Genomic DNA, 17428 nt, shown 5'->3' with positions numbered 1-17428 from the left:
CTTGAGGTAGGTGGTAAGTACAAAGTATATGTTATATTATTCTCTGTGCCTTTCTGAATGTGAATATTTAATAGAAAAAGTCAACAGAGTCCGTCTGATTGGTTGAATATTTAAGTTACTGAAGGGATCATTGGAAGACTAAGGTTCCTGGGGTAGGAGGATAAGATCCAAAGCACAGGTAGAAGGGTTGTCTTCAAAAAGACTGTAAGGAAGCTAAATTTTGATGGACATACCAAATTTGGTTCAGTATTGGATAGGTGGGTTTTTTTTCATAAATGTTTAATTTTTCTTGGCTTACTAATAGGTTGAAAAGGTGTTATGTATGCTTAGGAATTTACATGAGAAAATGTTATAATGGCACATTTGCAGTCTGGTGAACATGGAAGCTAATATTTTTAGACTTATCTCTTAAGCCTTCCTTCCAGGCTTAGCATCTAGGGTAGGCAGCAAGGTGATTTTAAAACAATATATGTTGATATATCTTATTGTGTCATATCCAGTAAAAAGTTTTGTTTTGTGTTTTTCCTTCTAAAAACCCCTAGGAATTTTGTAAGCTTCAAATTGTTTATTTGCCTAACTTACTGTCTTTGGATTATATAGTCATTTTTTGATTCTGCTTTGCTTCGGTTCCTTGCTGAGTTGTGACTTTTTTCCCCTGTAGCTGTTTCCTTCTGAGCATGAAAGATGATAGCATTGAAGGTATTTATGACACTCTAAAGCAGTGTGCATTGATATCCAAGTCGGCTGGGGGAATTGGTGTTGCTGTGAGTTGTATTCGAGCTACTGGCAGCTACATTGCTGGGGTAAGCCTCTGTTGTGTGACTAAAAGTGTATAGGCTTAGGGGGATTCAGGTCCATAAGCAACCAGGCTTGTGATTGAGAGGGCATTTGCTGGGGCTTGGGAGACCTGGATCTCTGTTAATTACTTGCTGGCTGTGTGACTTAGACTGAGTAATTTCACCACTTCTGGTCTCATTTTCATCTGTCTTATTAGAGGTTGATTAGATGGACTCTAGGGTCAGATTTTGGAATCCTGATTTATTTTAGCAATAATGATAGTATTATTATTATTCATTGCTCACTACATGCTGAATCCGTTGTAAAAGTTTTATGTGAATTACACATTTAACCCTTACTACAACCTTATGAGATAGATATCATTACAGACACAGTAAACTTTATTCCTTACAGTAACTTTGTGAGTATAGCCACAAAGTCTTCATTTGATAAGTGAGGAAGCTGAAGCTTAGAAAGCTAAATTACTTCCAGAGATTAGTCACTTAATGTGTGATAGAGCCAAGATTCAAGCTTTAAACATTGTCACTTAATGAGGTCCATTTCATCTCTTCTAGTTCACTATTCACTGGGAGTCAATATCATGGTTTTGGGTAGAATCTAAAAAATAATACAACTGGATGTATATGCAAAACAGAAACAGACTCACAGATAAAGAAAACAAACTTGTGGTTACCGAAGGGGAGAGAGACGGGGGGAGGGACAAATTAGGGGCATGGGATTAACAGATACAAACTGCTATATATTAAAATAGATAAGCAACCAGGATATACCGTATAGCACAGGGAATTATACCCATTATACTGTAATAACCTATAATGGAGTATAATATGCAAAAATGCTGAATCACTGTGCTGTACACCTGAAACTATTGTAAATCAACTATACTTCAATTAGAAAAAAAAAAGAAAAAAAAAGGTAATCGTTTTGGTTAAGTCCTGGATTTAAATCCTATCTTCATTAATTACTAGTAGTGTGGCCTAGTGCAAGTTATTTTACATCTCTGAGTTTGTTTCCTCCTCTGTAAGGTGAAGAAAATATCTAACCCTACAGAATAAAGTTAGAGTCCAGAAGAAAACCATCCCATTACGTGGTGTTCATTACATAATAGTAGGGTGAGCCATTGCTCACTTATCTTTCTAGGTTGTTTAAAGGCTTGCCTTGGGGTTAGAAGGATTATTTTAAAAATTTGATGAGGTATCTTTTAGTCTTAGGAGTTTATGTATTTTTTTCATCTTCATTCTAGAATCCATTTATTGCTGAGAATCTCCATTTACCTTATTGTCTTGATTTATCCATTGCATATAATTCTTATTGTAAATTGCCTTGAATTCTTTTGGGAAAAAGATACTGTAGTAGCGTTTTTACTCTACCCAAAGTATTTCTTTATATAATGACCTTTTGAATGTGTGGGGTTTAAATTTAGCTATCCTGATTTTGGATTCTTTTGACTTGTAATTTCTCATTGTAAATTAGAGATGCCATGAAATAACTTCGTACATAATTGCGATTTATTCAGCAAAATTTTATTTTATGTTGGGCATTATGTTTTTAAAGCAGAGGGAGAGATGGGGAGCAGATGCAACTGTAGACTGGGAGAGAGTAATTTGTCCACTGTTGAACCGTTTTGTTCTTTTTCTTGCTGAGCCCCCTATTTCTCCTCCAGATGCCTTTATCCTCAGTTTCTCTTTCAGACTAATGGCAATTCCAATGGTCTTGTACCGATGTTGAGAGTATATAACAACACAGCTCGATATGTGGATCAAGGTGGAAACAAGGTATGCTTTGTTACTGAAAGTCCTAGAAATCAGAACTGAAAATCTTTTCTCATATATGCTTATAATAAGATGGCTCATTGTGTATGTTTCTAACAACTTTGCTTTTTTTCCACTTTTATGATCAATTTAATGAGTATAATTTTTACTTTTAAGTGTATACAATTGAAGTATACATTTTGATGATTTTGACAGATGTATATACTTGTGTAATCACACCAGTCAAGACATAGAACATTTCCATAACCCCAACATGTTTCCTCATGCACCTTTGTATTAATCACCCATCACTCCCACCAATACATACTTTATCCCTGGCTCCAGGCAGCCAGTGATTGAGTCAGCTGTCTTACATGACAGTTTATTTGCAAGGAATTTCTAAAGTTGTGATTCATATTGATACCTAACCTTGAAAAAGGGTTGTAATATGTTTTCTAGGTTTTTCTTTAAAAATGAAAACAAAAACAAAACAAAACTCTATTTTATAGAGGGAAAAGTAAAGTTGAGAGTATTGGATCATTTATCCAATGTTATCAGCAGGATAGTTTGCAACTATCTAGCCTGTCTTTTATGGATATGTAGGCATAGTAATCACCTATTAGTTTATGAATTTCCTTCTGATGCACTTAAAAAAAATCTGTGGCGGGGGGGCTTCCCTGGTGGCGCAGTGGTTGAGAGTCCGCCTACCAATGCAGGAGACACGGGTTCGTGCCCCGGTCTGGGAAGATCCCACATGCCGTGGAGCGGCTGGGCCCGTGAGCCATGGCCACTGAGCCTGCGCGTCTGGAGCCTGTGCTCTGCAACGGGAGAGGCCACAGCAGTGAGAGGCCCGCGTACCGTAAAAAAAAAAAAAAAAAAAAAATCTATTTGGATGCTGATAAGACATACCACCTTTTTGACCTTTTGAGCACAACATTATTGTCAAAGTTAAAGTGATTTTCTTTGGGCTTTACATACATGTCACATAGTGTAAAGTGAGCTGGACAACTGCTGAAGTGGAAGCTCCATCCCTAGTTCACTGTGTCATTTTGGATAAATTATTTAGTCTTTTATTTTTCTTATATTTTTAAAATAAATTTATTTATTTATTTTTGGCTGAGTTGGGTCTTTGTTGCTGCACGAGGGCTTTCTCTAGTTGCAGCGAGTGGGGGCTACCCTTTGTTGAGGTGTGTGGGCTTCTCATTGCGGTGGCTTCTCTTGTTGCAGAGCACGGGCTCCAGGCACGCGGGCTTCATTCAGTAGTTGCAGCACGCGGGCTTCAGTAGTTGCAGCACGCAGGCTCAACAGTTGTGGCTCACGGGCTCTAGAGCGCAGGCTCCTAGTAGTTGTGGCTCACAAACTTAGTTGCTCTGTGGCATGTGGGATCTTCCCGGACCAGGGCTTGAACCCTTGTACCCTACATTGGCAGGTGGATTCTCAACCACTGCGCCACCAAGGAAGCCCTATTTAGTCTTTCTTGTTCCACATTTTCTTTATGTTAAATGCTCTTTTTTACTGCTAGAATTGTAAGAAAACTACTACTACTTTATATTTTTATAGTACTTTTATTTGTATTATCTCATTTAATTCATTAATTGTAGTGAAGATCCAAGGAGATATTATTGAAGTGCTTTGGAAAATATGAAGTTTCTTTGTTTTATTCTGATTCTGAGAAGAATGATGATTTGTTTACCATTAGCGACCTGGGGCATTTGCTATTTACCTGGAGCCTTGGCATTTAGACATCTTTGAGTTCCTTGATTTAAAGAAAAACACAGGAAAGGAAGAGCAGCGTGCCAGGGACCTTTTCTTTGCCCTTTGGATTCCGGATCTCTTCATGAAACGAGTGGAGACTAATCAGGTGAGAGATAGGTACTTGTTAGTAATAACAACTTGATTCATATAAGTTTTCTCCTCAGTCATCTTAAATCACGCTTAGGAAGAGTCCACCTATATGTTACGCAATGGAAAGGCATGCTGAACAAGTTAAAAGATGCCGTTCTTGCCTTCTTGGATTTTTATTCTCTAAAGTAGATGCTATCTGACCTAAATGGTTGAAGGGTCATGAACAAACATGCAAAACTAGATGTTTGGGCCTGAGCCTAAAATTATTATTTCTAAAGCAAATTTTTAAGACAGTCTATGGAAGCCACAATATCCCTTGTAGTGTTCCTAATGGACTACGTGTGGTTGGTTATTTGAAGTTTCTTATGGTTGGTACTCTTCTTCCCTTTGCAGGACTGGTCTTTGATGTGTCCAAATGAGTGTCCTGGTCTGGATGAGGTCTGGGGAGAAGAATTTGAGAAGCTATATGAAAGGTATGGGAAAAATATGAGAGTAATAATGCTTTAACTGTGTGTTTCTTTTATTTACAGGCTCTAAATTTTAAAACTACATCAATCATTAGCCAGTTTCTAGGAATCTTGAGAAGCATCTAGAAGAGAATGTGACTAATAATTTTATTTTGGTCATGTTTTCTTCCTGAATCTTCACCAAAATTTTGGTTTGTCTTCTTTCTTGAAACTTTGGGACATGTAAATAGGTATTCAGGTTTTTTTGATTGATCCTTTAAAAAATTAATGCAAAGAGTTATTTAGCAGGGTTATTATTAATTTGCTTTGTCATAAAGTACATTTGACAGAACAAGTTATGCTTTGTGTAGTACACAGGAATCAAGGGCAACTGGGACACACATGTCAATAGTTCATTAAATAATAGCACAACAGTACTGCTTTAGCACAGTAGCACAATTTGAGTACTTCAGGTTTTGTTCCTTTTTATTATGGAAGGTTTTGTTGATTTAGTGGGATTGACTTTAGCCATAGTAAAGTAAATATCATATTCCTAATTTCTTTCTCTTAGCAAAACTTAGTAAGAAATTTAAGAGTTTTCAATATTTTATATTTTGGTGTTTCTCTTCATGTTATCTGCAATAAAGATTTTCCTTAGGGAATATTAAAATAATACTAGCTTTGCCTTTCAGTTATGAGAAAGAGGGTCGTGTCCGCAAAGTTGTAAAAGCTCAGCAGCTTTGGTATGCCATCATTGAGTCTCAGACAGAGACAGGTACCCCGTACATGCTCTACAAAGATTCCTGTAATCGGAAGAGCAACCAGCAGAACCTAGGAACGATCAAATGCAGCAACCTGTGCACAGAAATAGTAGAGTATACCAGCAAAGATGAGGTAGGTAGAAAAACTTCTGCCTCAGGTACTGAGAGAAGAATCTTAGGAGTTTGTGAATTATTTGTGACTCCCTCACACGATTTCCCTTAAGTTGGGTGAAGGGGGTTTTCGTAGCTTGCTGTAAGCAGAAGGGCACTAAAATAGAGATTATAAAGGAAGAGGTGTGATGTGTGCCCTTAAATATCTTTTAGTCTGAGCCATGTAGAAAAGACTGTCAATTTTTTATTTCACACACATTGTTGTAATAACCTTTACTTGAGAAAAATAGCAATATATAGTTATTTAGGTTAGGGTTAGGACAAACACAGTAACGTGTTAGGGTGCTCATTCAGTTTAAAGTATGTAAGCATGAGAGAGTCCTTTCAGTGAATGGTGAGACAGAGTTCTCATCTCAGATCTTTAAGGTGATTCACAGAAGAGGCAAGGCTAGAAATGAGACATAGATTTGGATATTTTAAAAAGAAATTTATGGAAAAGCTTTCCATTTGGGAAGACTGCCTGTATGACAGATCAGAGACAGGAATAGGTTTTGTGCAGTGAGTGTAAAAGTAAGTTTGTTTTGATGGAGCAAATACATTAAGGTTTGGTGTATGGAGAGATGGCTGCAACTGGGGGAAGGGAGATAGTATGTGAAAGATGGCATGTCTCAGACGCAGGAAAGCCCTTGTAGATTTCTGAAAGGAAAATAGCATCCCTAGGATAGGAAGGATGGCTCTTGCTTCTGGTTATAGAATGGCTTAGTGTGAGAAGAGGCTGGAGGTTAGTTTAAGGAGATTGTTGCATTAGTCAGATGACAGGCAGCTTGGATATTGGATGTAAACTACGAAAATGCGGAGGAAGGAGCAGATCCCAAATTCTAGGACCTAAAAAAAACATGACAAATGAAAAGTCGGAAAGAAAATGGTGAGTGAGTTGAACATACTACTAAGGTTGCAGTAATTTAACAAAGTTTATTGAGCACCAGCCATGTGTAAGACACTACACTAAGTGCTCTCAGATATAAATGAATGTGGCTCAGCCCCTGCCCTCTGGAAACTTACAATTTAGTTGGAGGAAATTGACATACTCATGACTGTTATACAAGATAGATTATATTATAGAGAATAAAATGACCCTTCTTAAAACAAACATCAGATCATATCATTCCTCTGCACAATACTCGTCTTTGATTTTCCAGCCCATCCAGAGTTCGTTCATCCTTTTTTTTTAAATTGAGATATAATTCACATACCATAAATTTCACCCTTCTAAAGTATACAATTCAGTGTTTTTTTAGTATATTCACAAGGTTGTGCAACCATCACTGATAACTAATTCCAGAACATTTTCATCACCCCAGAAAGAAATCTTGTACCCTTTAGCAGTCACTCCCTGTCCCCCTCTTCACCCAGGCCCCGGCACTGCTAACCTATTTTCTGTCTCTGGATTTGTCTGTTGTAGGTATTCCATATAAATGGAATCATATGATATTTGGTCTTTTGTGTCAGTTGTCCATGCTGTAGCATGTATCAGTACCTCATTTCTGTCCTTGCAATGCCCTGTGAGATCCTACACAACTGAGTATCCCACCTCATCTGCTCTTACTTTCCCCCTTCCTCACTGTGCTCCAGCTCTACTGATTTTATTGCTGTTTCTCAAACATATGAAGCATACTCCTGTCTCAGGATTTTTGAATGTTAAAATGCTCTTCTCCCTAGGTAGCCACGTGGCTTGCTTTCTGACTTCTTCAGTTCTTTCTTCATATATCCCATTCTCAGTGAGGTTTTCCTTGGCAACTCTATTTAAAAATGGCACTCCTGGGCTTCCCTGGTGGCGAGGTGGTTGAGAGTCCGCCTGCCGATGCAGGGGACACGGGTTCGTGCCCCGGTCCGGGAAGATCCCACATGCTGCGGAGCGGCTGGGCCCGTGAGCCATAGCCACTGAGCCTGCGCGTCCGGAGCCTGTGCTCCCCAGTGGGAGAGGCCACAACAGTGAGAGGCCTGCGTACCGCAAAAAAAAAAAAAATAATGGCACTCCTTCCATCCTTAGCCCCAAGACTCTGTTTTCTTTTCCTGCCTTATTTTTCTCCCTAGCATTTATCAGGCTTACATGATTCAAGCTATGTTTTAAAAATGGGTACTTTGGCAACATGTGTAAAATTGAGTAGGTGTGAAGGGCATGAGGGAGTCTAGGTGAGAGGAGTTAAGGGCTGTCAGAGTCTCAGTGAGGGTGAAGTAGACATGCAGTTTGGAAGAACTTTCTGCAGTGATAGAAATGTTCTGTATAGGGTGGCTACTGAGCACATGAAATGTGACTAGTGCAATTGAGAAACTGAATTTTAAATTTCATTTAGTTTTAATCTAGTGGCTGCTGTATTAGACAGTGCAATCTACTGACAGATATATATAAAAAATTATAGCATAATGTGGCATACGTCTGGTAGTAGAGCCATGTACCATGAAGCATATGGTTCTTTCCCCATCTTACCTATTTCACTGGTGCGTGTTACAGTTCACATATGTGAATAGGTTTTGGGATTTAGAAATGAACTGGTGAATGATGAAGAGGGAGGAGTCAAAATAGAAATTTAAAATTTTAATGTCAGCAAGTGTTAGAGGCTTACAGAGTAGTGTCATTGACACAGTGGAAGAAATAAAAATCGTGTGACTCTTGACCCTTTTTTTCCGAATTCCAGGTTGCAGTTTGTAACTTGGCTTCCCTGGCCCTGAATATGTATGTCACATCGGAACACACATATGACTTTATGAAGTTGGCTGAAGTCACCAAAGTCATTGTCCGAAACCTGAATAAAATTATTGATATTAACTACTACCCTGTCCCAGAGGTATGAATAGATTTCTCTGCTTATTGGTAATTATTGAAATCCAAGATGGAAGGAGTTTATCACAGTCTTCTAGTCATCGTCTAAATGGTTATCATTGGAATGGTGTGAGAAAACTGAGATAAAGAGAGAGAGTGTGTCATTTGTTACAGAATGTTGCTTTTACTGTTCATTAATGTTGTCTCTTCTTTAAATCTGTTGGCACGAAGGCAAGCGTATCAAATAGATGCCATCGCCCCATTGGAATTGGGGTACAAGGTCTGGCAGACGCTTTTATTCTGATGAGGTACCCTTTTGAGAGTCCGGAGGCCCAGTTATTGAATAAGCAGATCTTTGAAACCATTTATTATGGAGCCTTGGAAGCCAGCTGTGAATTGGCCAAGGAGTATGGCCCATATGAAACCTATGAGGGCTCTCCAGTCAGCAAAGGAGTAAGTATATGCATGAAGTTTCTTTTTGCCGGTGAGTTCCTATGGTAGGCTGAATGGTAGCCTTCAAAAAGATATATTCACATCCTAATGCCTGGAACCTGTGACTGTTACCTTATTTGGTTTAAAAAGGGTCTTTACAGATGTTGTTAAGGAATTTGAGATGAGGAGATTATCCTGGATTATCCAGGTGGGCCCTAAATCCAGTGACAGTTGTCCTTACAAGAGACACAGAGAAGAAGAGGAGGCAACACGACCATAGAGGCAGAGATCGGAGTGATGCAGCTGCAACCCAGGAGTACTGAGAGCCACTGGAAGTTGGAGAGGCAAAGAACAGAATCTCTTCCAGCCTGTGGAGGGAGTGAGGCCTTCCCAACGTATTGAGTTCGGGCTTCTGGCCTTGAGAACTGTGAGAGAATAAATTTTTGTTATTTTAAGCCACTAAATCTGTGGTAATTTGTTACACCAGACAGAGTAAACTCATATGGTCCTTTTGTCCTCTGGAGTAAAAAGGATACTCTGTTTAAAACTAATCATTGCTAAAATGACGTAAGAAGAATGCTAACTGTATTAGTTTTTTTTTTCTTTTTTGGCCGCGCCATGCGCAGCTTGCAGGATCTTAGTTCTCCGACCAGGGTTTGAACCAGGGCCCACAACAGTGAAAGCGCTGAATCTTAACCACTAGACTACCAGGGGACTCCCAAGTATTAGTTTTCTGTTACTAAACTTAGTGTATTAAAACAACATACATTCAGTATCAGTTTCCATGGGTCACGAGTGCAGACTTGGGTTAGCTGAGTCTTGATCTCTGGATCTCTCAAAGCTACAGTCAGAATGTCGATAGAGGCTGTGGTCTTATCTGAGGCTCAGGGTCCTCCTCCAGGCTCACCTGGTTCATTTCCTTGTAACTCTAGAACTCTTGGCATCTTGTTTCTTCAAAGCCAGTAGGAGGGAGAGTCCCTCATTTCAAGAAGAGCCCAGTTCAGTCGCCCATTTGAGGGTTTTCATTTGTTAGGTGAGGGCCACCCAGGATAGTCTCACTTTTAACTAAAAAATTAACTGATTTTCACCCTTAATTGTACCTGCAGAAACCCTTCACATTTGTCATAGTTATGTGAGTGGCATCCATTGTATTTCCAGGTCCTGTATACACTGAAGGGGAGGAGAATATAATGGCCTATACCCTAGGGGGCTGGGAATCTGGGAGCTGTCCTAGAATTCCACGATCCACACTGCCTTCATCATGAGTAGTATGATTCTCCTCCCTGTAAAATAAGATGTTATTTTTAGTTCTCACAGTTCCTGCTGATATTTAGGAACTCTGCATCGTTTGAAAATAAGTTTATTGGCTAAATAGATTGAGAGGCAGATCAAGGCAGTTAAAAAAGATGAGGCTAGAGTAATTCTTTTACTGTACAAAAACAACATGCTTTCATAAATGTTAGAATTTCCTGGTTTATAGATATGATAGGGGTCCTCTGAGAGGACTCAGCCAGGGACATGGGGAAGAGGTAAGCCTTAATGAGTTTTCTTAGCCTGCTTCTAATCAATATGACTACATAGAAATTTGTCCAGGAAAGTCTCTGGTCCTTGTATTTCTTACACAGCTTTTACCAAAAGACAGCATTTGTTGGGATGTGGGGGCATGGCAGTTAGTTATTTGTTTGGTTTTTGTCATAGTTTTAAATTGTCATACAATGATTTATCATAAATTTGGGTTGTTTATTCCTTAGATCCTTCAGTATGATATGTGGAATGTTACTCCTACAAACCTGTGGGACTGGCAACTTCTCAAGGAGAAGATTGCAAAGTAAGTAGAGATGTAAAGTGGCTTTGAAGTGAGGAGGGTTCAGGTTTTCAGCCTGGCTCTTTCGAACTTAGGTATGTTATTTTAGCTTCTGAAATTCATTTTTTTCTTTTAAATGGGACTAAAATGACCTATCCATAGAACTATTTTTTTAAAAATGGTTCCTAGGACAATATATTATATATGTATAGTAACCTGCAAATTGCTTGGCACAATGAAAGCATTTTAATACCTGGTAAGTATTATTATTATTAGTTGATCTCGTTTTAGGGGCTTGAGTACCAAGATAAGGTAATTCTTTTTCTCGTTAAACCTTCATATTTCCAAGTGTGTTTGCTTTTTAAATGTTTTTCACTTTTATTTATTGCTTAACCACATTGGGCACATAAATGACTTTCAATGAATTGATTGTCATAGGACTTCATTACGGATTTTGGAAGAGCTTTTGGAGGGTTTAATGTGTTAAACTGTGTGAAAGAAAAATGTAAAAATTGAAAAATGTAGGCCTTTCCAACTAATAAACATAAGAGATTTGAGTGCAGGCAGAATGTTTTGCTGAATGTTTGTCTGTCATGTCTAGGTTAATGCATATACAAAGTGTTTAATGTTTGCAGAAGGAAGCAGTAGCTTTAAAATGCTCTTTAAAATATCTGTTTACCTTAAAATTGTTTTGTTACTCAAATAATACATGTTAGATAATTTAGAAAACATACATGTGGAAAGGGAATAAAATGAAAATTATCCCAATACCATCACCCCCCAAAAAAACCTGTTTGTATCTTTTTGTCTATCATCCTCAGACTTTCTTATGAGTGTGTATATATGTGTATATTTACATGCAAATTCAATTTTTACAAAAATGGACCTGTACTCTATTTATTATTCTGTTTTTCTCAAAATAATGTAGTTTAAATATTTTTTATGTATAACTTTTTTAAATTTCAAAATTAATACATGAATACACATTCATTGTTAATAAAGTTCAAATATGGAAATAAAATAGAAAGTAAAAGCCCTTCTTTATACCTCTTCTGCCAACCATTTTGTCCCACAAAACAAACAAAAAAACCAACTTACTCCTTTTCTCAGAGATAACCATTGTGAATGGTGTATATTTTTCTAGACCTTTTTCAGTACATTTGCAGATACGCACACACAGTTTTATTATATAAATGAGATCAAACTTGACATGTTCTGAGACTTTTTATTTAGTGATTTATTTTGGAGATGTTTCTCTTTTAGTACATGCAGATTTACCTAATGTTTTTAGTGATTACAGACAATTCCATAGCTTGGATATATCATCTATACATGACTTTTCAAAACATTTTCCTGTCTCTGGACAGGAAACCACTGTCCACTCTACTGAGGGAGTAAAGACATGGAGATAGTTGGTGGTTTGCTTGATGCCTCACAACTAGAAAGTGACATAGAGAGGTTGAAAGTCCAGTTGTACAGACTCCATTAGGATGTGAGTCTCTATGCTAAGTGCTGTATGAATCCAGAGGTATGGAATGTAGGAAAGATGAACTCTTTGTCCTTGAGAAACTTAAAACTAAGTAAGGTAAGACATGTAACACAAATATACGTAAAGGTACAGGTCACAGAAAATATTTGCAATGCAAATATTTGTATTTGACAGTTGTATTTAGTGTTGTCTGCCTGGTTAGGAAAGATGTTGTAGAGTAAGTATCTCTTAGGCTGAGCTTTGAAGGATGTGCTTAGGACAGTTTGAAGATTTCTCAGAGTTCAGATACTATATATTTATTTATTTTTTATTTATTTATTTTTTTGCGGTACGCGGGCCTCTCACTGTTGTGGCCTCTCCCGTTGCGGAGCACAGGCTTCGGACGCGCAGGCTCAGCGGCCATGGCTCACAGGCCCCGCCGCTCTGCGGCATGTGGGATCTTCCCGGACCGGGGCACGAACCCGTGTCCCCTGCATCGGCAGGCAGACTCTCAACCACTGCGCCACCAGGGAAGACCTAGATACTATATTTTTATGCACTCTCTTTGGCACTGAATAGAGTCAAAAGATGTTAGCGTTCTTCTAGGAAATTTAATTAAACAGGTGATAGAGGAAGTCAGGAATATACTTGGAGCATAATTTTTTATATTCATTATCCTGTTCAGGATAAATGGAGAATTGTGAGGATAGAGGTCTGGTTCTGACCACTTTCACATCATTATGTTTCCTTAAAGGGCCTAGCACAGTGATCACATAGCCACTTAGAAAAGAGTAAGGGTTGAATGAGTGTACCCTGATACAGGTGGGGACTTTCCAATAACCATGTGAGTGTTTTCTTGGGCAAGATAGTGTATCAAGTGCTGTGATTCCTCACTGGCATAAGTCATGGCATGATAAGGTTTACCAGCAGTAAAAATGGTGCTAATTCTGTTTAGGAATTAGGCATTTAGGAGAGGGCCAACTCCACCCATACTGTGGAGTTGCATCCCTGTAGGGGTTAAATGCAAAAGTCAACATGTGAGTCTAATGGATGTTTGGTATTACTCGCAGCAACTGCATTTACTACAATGACTTAAAGTAGCTGTCTTCCTGACAGATTGTAGCTTCAGAACCAGCACCTAATAATCTCCTTTTCTTTAGGTATGGTATAAGAAACAGTTTACTCATTGCCCCGATGCCTACTGCTTCAACTGCTCAGATATTGGGAAATAATGAGTCAATTGAACCTTATACCAGTAACATCTATACTCGCAGAGTCTTGTCAGGAGAATTTCAGGTGAGAAGATCACAACCAGACCTACAGGAAAATCTTTTAGAAGCCTGATGTTGGGAGTAAATGCTACTCATATTTAGTATATGCCCCTTTATTTTAGTGGCGGTGCAAAGTTTTGATAAAGTGAGTTATCCTCTCTAATATTGTTTATGTTATTTCAGCATATAATAGACATTTAACAAATATCTGTCAAAAGAATGAAGGATTGAGGGTTGAGTGTGAAAGCAACTTGATATTAGAGTTCACATGATGTTTAACCATTTTGTAATCATAGTGACATATACTGTAACCTCATTTGCTTAAGTTGATGATACTCAAGGTGTATAGAAGTATCCTTTAAGATAGTGGTTCTCAGCCTTGGTTACAAATTAGAATTTCTGATGGGCAGGACCAGTGTTTTTTTTAAGGTTCCCGGGTAATTCTCATTTGCAGGTTGAGAACCACTAATTTAAAAGATACTTATTTGTGAACTTGCAGATACTCTGAAATAAATTTCTGTAAGGTTTGGTGTGGGTACGTTTCTAATTTTCTTAAGTATTTATTATGTCCTTACTTTAAAAGAAAAAAGAATCATTCTACATACCCAGCTTAGGCAGCATTAGCTCTTTTCACTTTTGCAAATACCGTGTGTTATGTTTTGAATAACAGATATCAAGATTTTAGAGGAATATAGCTTTCATGTAGTGGGATAGGTCTCTCAGTTTTATAAAAAACAGAATTTACCAAGCAATCTAATGTTCTTTATTGATCTTATTTACTTTAAGCTTCAAGTCTGTGATCCTGTTTAGGCCCTGTCTTTGTTGTTTATTCCTTCACATCTTTCTCCTTTCCGTTTCAGATTGTAAATCCTCACTTACTGAAAGATCTTACTGAGCGGGGCTTGTGGAATGAAGAGATGAAAAATCAGATTATTGCATGCAATGGCTCTATCCAGGTACAGAATTTAAAAAAAAAAAATGTTCTCTTCAGGAGCTAAGTTGGTAGTTACATTGGTAACTTCTCACTTATCCCAGGCAATGCAGAGAAAGAATGGCTATTCACTGTGGTCATATAGGCTTATGTAGCTCTGTTCAACTCTGCATTGCTGTGCTAGGATTAAATGCATCTTCACATAGCTAGGCCTTACCCTCTTGTTTGTGCAGCAATATAAAGTAGTGGTTCCCAACTTCTCTGCACATTAGAATACATTGAAGAGCTTTTAAAATCCTGAAGCTTAGGTTGTACCCCATACAAATTAAATGTCTGGGAGTGAGAGCCAGGCATCAGTATTTTTTAAAGACTCCCTAGATAATTGCCAAGTGAGTCAGAGTTTGGGGACCAGTGATATAAAGCCTGAAATTAGAGTCAAACTTAATTTAAAAGTATGATGGAGAATTGAAGACTGATAGTCCAAAAGACAGAGCCAGAAATAGTGTTTAACAGTGAAATATTTGCAGCTGAGAATCAAGAAGCATTTATTTATTTGTAAATAGAGGCCTCTGGCTAAATATTTGTCTGCTTGGCAACACAGATAAAGATTCTTGTAACATTTCTATATTTGCTGATGGAAACTGTAGCATTAGCCAGTCTGTGTTTTGATGCAAGCTAACCCTAGACCTAAGAAATAGGAAAGCCTTTTTCTGTTGACTCCAAATGGAGTTTGTGAAGTCCTAGCTTATTTAAAGGGTTTTTCCTCATTGCTTCCTTGGGTCATGTCCCTGTGAGTTACAGCCCTGAGTTTTTGTATTTTCTGCAAAAGTCAAGGGTCATTTATTGTTGCTTAGCTCTGACTTTTCAGTGAATGTTTTGGCCATTAACCAATTAAAGATGAGTCTTAAATAACTACCACCAGATTGATATTTTGTTGTTTAGATGGGGTTTTGTTTGACTTCATAAGCCAGAAGTGAGTAGTCTTAGGAAACTTGATAAGGATCATACTGTATTAAATGGAATGGTAGGGTCAGATCTGGCTGGAAGTAGAACCAAGACCAGACCCTGGGGGGTCACCATTCTGTTAATCATACTGCTTTCTTCAACCAGAGTGCAATAAACATTTGATTTCCCTTCTTCAGAGCATACCAGAAATTCCTGATGACCTGAAGCAACTTTATAAGACTGTGTGGGAAATCTCTCAGAAAACCGTACTCAAGATGGCAGCCGAGAGAGGAGCTTTCATTGATCAAAGCCAGTCTTTGAACATACATATTGCTGAGCCTAACTATGGCAAACTCACTAGTATGCACTTCTATGGCTGGAAACAGGTTAGTGGAGGAAGTCAACCAGCTTGGGATATTTTAGAATTGGAACAGAGTTCTATATTCTAGCTACATATTAAGTATTGCCACCTGGAAGTTCTTTCACTTTAAGTCCAGTATGTTAGAACCAACCCATGGGTTTTATACCAGATTAAGCTCTCACTTTGAATTTTCTTATTTCTTTTAGGATTATTTTATTCTAAGCTTGAAACCTTGGAGTTACCTATGATCCTTCCTTTACTTTCCATGCAGTCATTCACCATGTAGTGTCAGTTGTTCCTTTGTACTATTTCTTGAATGTCTTACTTTCTATTCCACTGCTGTTATTCTTAACTTCTTATCTGATCTCTTTTCTTCTGGTATCTCTACTCTAGGCCATCTTGTGTACTGCTACCATTCCTAAAATAAAACTTTACACATGTCAACCCACTGTTCAAAAATATCCATTGTTTCCCCACTTTATCTACAGGATAAAAGCCAATCACTTAGCTAGTCATTGCCAACTGTAAAGGCCTGTGAGTCTATAATGTATTCTTATTCCCTAGCAATATTCTAGGTGTTTATATAGAATTATGAATTTATTTTTTTATTTAACAAACTTTTATTGAACTTATACTATGTTCCAGGACTGGGGATACTGAATAGAGAATGGTGATTCTTATCCTTGAATTAGTCATAATCAGTTCTTATACAGAGATACAGTCTAGACCTCTAAATAGTTATAATCTAAGGCAGACATGTTTTCTTAGGCACACTTGGAAGTCATACACATAAAAACAAACAAACAAAAAGACTAGAGAACAAAAATATTTGACATTTTCAAAGAGATAAGCTTGTTTTAGGGGTGAAAAGGATAGAGTATACTGTCTGACCATCTCTTTCTCTCTTTAAGCATTTTTGAGAGGGCTTCCTAGAGGAGATATAATTCTAAGTTTAGAAAGCAATTTGACCTGGTTTATGGAAATGTATTTTAAACATTGGTCTTTAATGTCTAGTGTTCTCACAGCTTCTCCTAATTAGTTGTATTTACTTCCCTTTTAGGGTTTGAAGACTGGGATGTATTATTTAAGGACAAGACCAGCAGCTAATCCGATCCAGTTCACTCTAAATAAAGAAAAGCTGAAAGATAAGGAAAAGGTATCAAAAGAAGAAGAGAAGGAGAGGAACACAGCAGCCATGGTGTGCTCTTTGGAAAATAGAGATGAATGTCTGATGTGTGGATCCTGAGGAAAGGCTTAGAAGAGACCAGCCCTTCTTTAATAGCCAAACTACTTCTTGAGCATAGATAGGTATAGTAGGTTTGCTTGAAGTGATAAGGTTTTGCTGGACTTTATTGCAGCAAAAGAATCAATTGATTTAAAGTACTGTTTCTATATAAGCGTGAAAGTAATGATTTTTTAAAATTGATATATTGGGAATCAAAGTAGATGTTTTAGGAATGCAAAAGAAGTCATCTTGCAAATAGGGAGTGATTAAGTAGGGTTTCATCACCCATCTGGTACCCCTTTTCTGGTGACTTCAGTTTTGGTAAGGAGACTTTAACTGGTGTGTCCATAGAAGCAAAACTGAGTCATAACACGTGAGAAGTGCTGACAGGACCTTTATCTGGATAAGGTCCTAATAGATCATTCTGAAATAAAGATAAACATTTCTAAATGATTGTG

General features: G+C 37.9%; 1 protein-coding gene across 2 annotated transcripts in view; it reads left to right on the top strand.

The window, feature by feature from the left end:
* The window catches only part of RRM1 (ribonucleotide reductase catalytic subunit M1), a 34774-nt gene extending 17398 nt beyond the window's left edge, over window positions 1-17376 (top strand). The window contains exons 8-19 of one of the 2 annotated variants that reach the window (XM_089915239.1): window positions 662-803; window positions 2490-2573; window positions 4249-4410; window positions 4788-4867; window positions 5533-5734; window positions 8409-8558; window positions 8765-8986; window positions 10717-10793; window positions 13398-13533; window positions 14369-14464; window positions 15582-15770; window positions 16806-17376. In XM_089915239.1, coding sequence (XP_089771365.1) covers window positions 662-803; window positions 2490-2573; window positions 4249-4410; window positions 4788-4867; window positions 5533-5734; window positions 8409-8558; window positions 8765-8986; window positions 10717-10793; window positions 13398-13533; window positions 14369-14464; window positions 15582-15770; window positions 16806-16991 — 1726 coding nt within the window. In that variant the 3' untranslated portion in view covers window positions 16992-17376. The remainder of the gene's footprint in view (window positions 1-661; window positions 804-2489; window positions 2574-4248; window positions 4411-4787; window positions 4868-5532; window positions 5735-8408; window positions 8559-8764; window positions 8987-10716; window positions 10794-13397; window positions 13534-14368; window positions 14465-15581; window positions 15771-16805) is intronic. The other variant, XM_022565781.3, reaches the window with a different exon arrangement.
* Window positions 17377-17428: the final 52 nt, after the last annotated feature.

Source organism: Delphinapterus leucas, chromosome 7 (assembly GCF_059928025.1).
Source record: "Delphinapterus leucas isolate spDelLeu-1000000601 "Yukka" chromosome 7, BTC_Dleu_Yukka2, whole genome shotgun sequence".
Lineage (NCBI taxonomy): Eukaryota > Metazoa > Chordata > Mammalia > Artiodactyla > Monodontidae > Delphinapterus > Delphinapterus leucas.
Note: the sequence above shows the minus strand (reverse complement) of the source record. Positions and strands in the feature narration are given on the sequence as shown.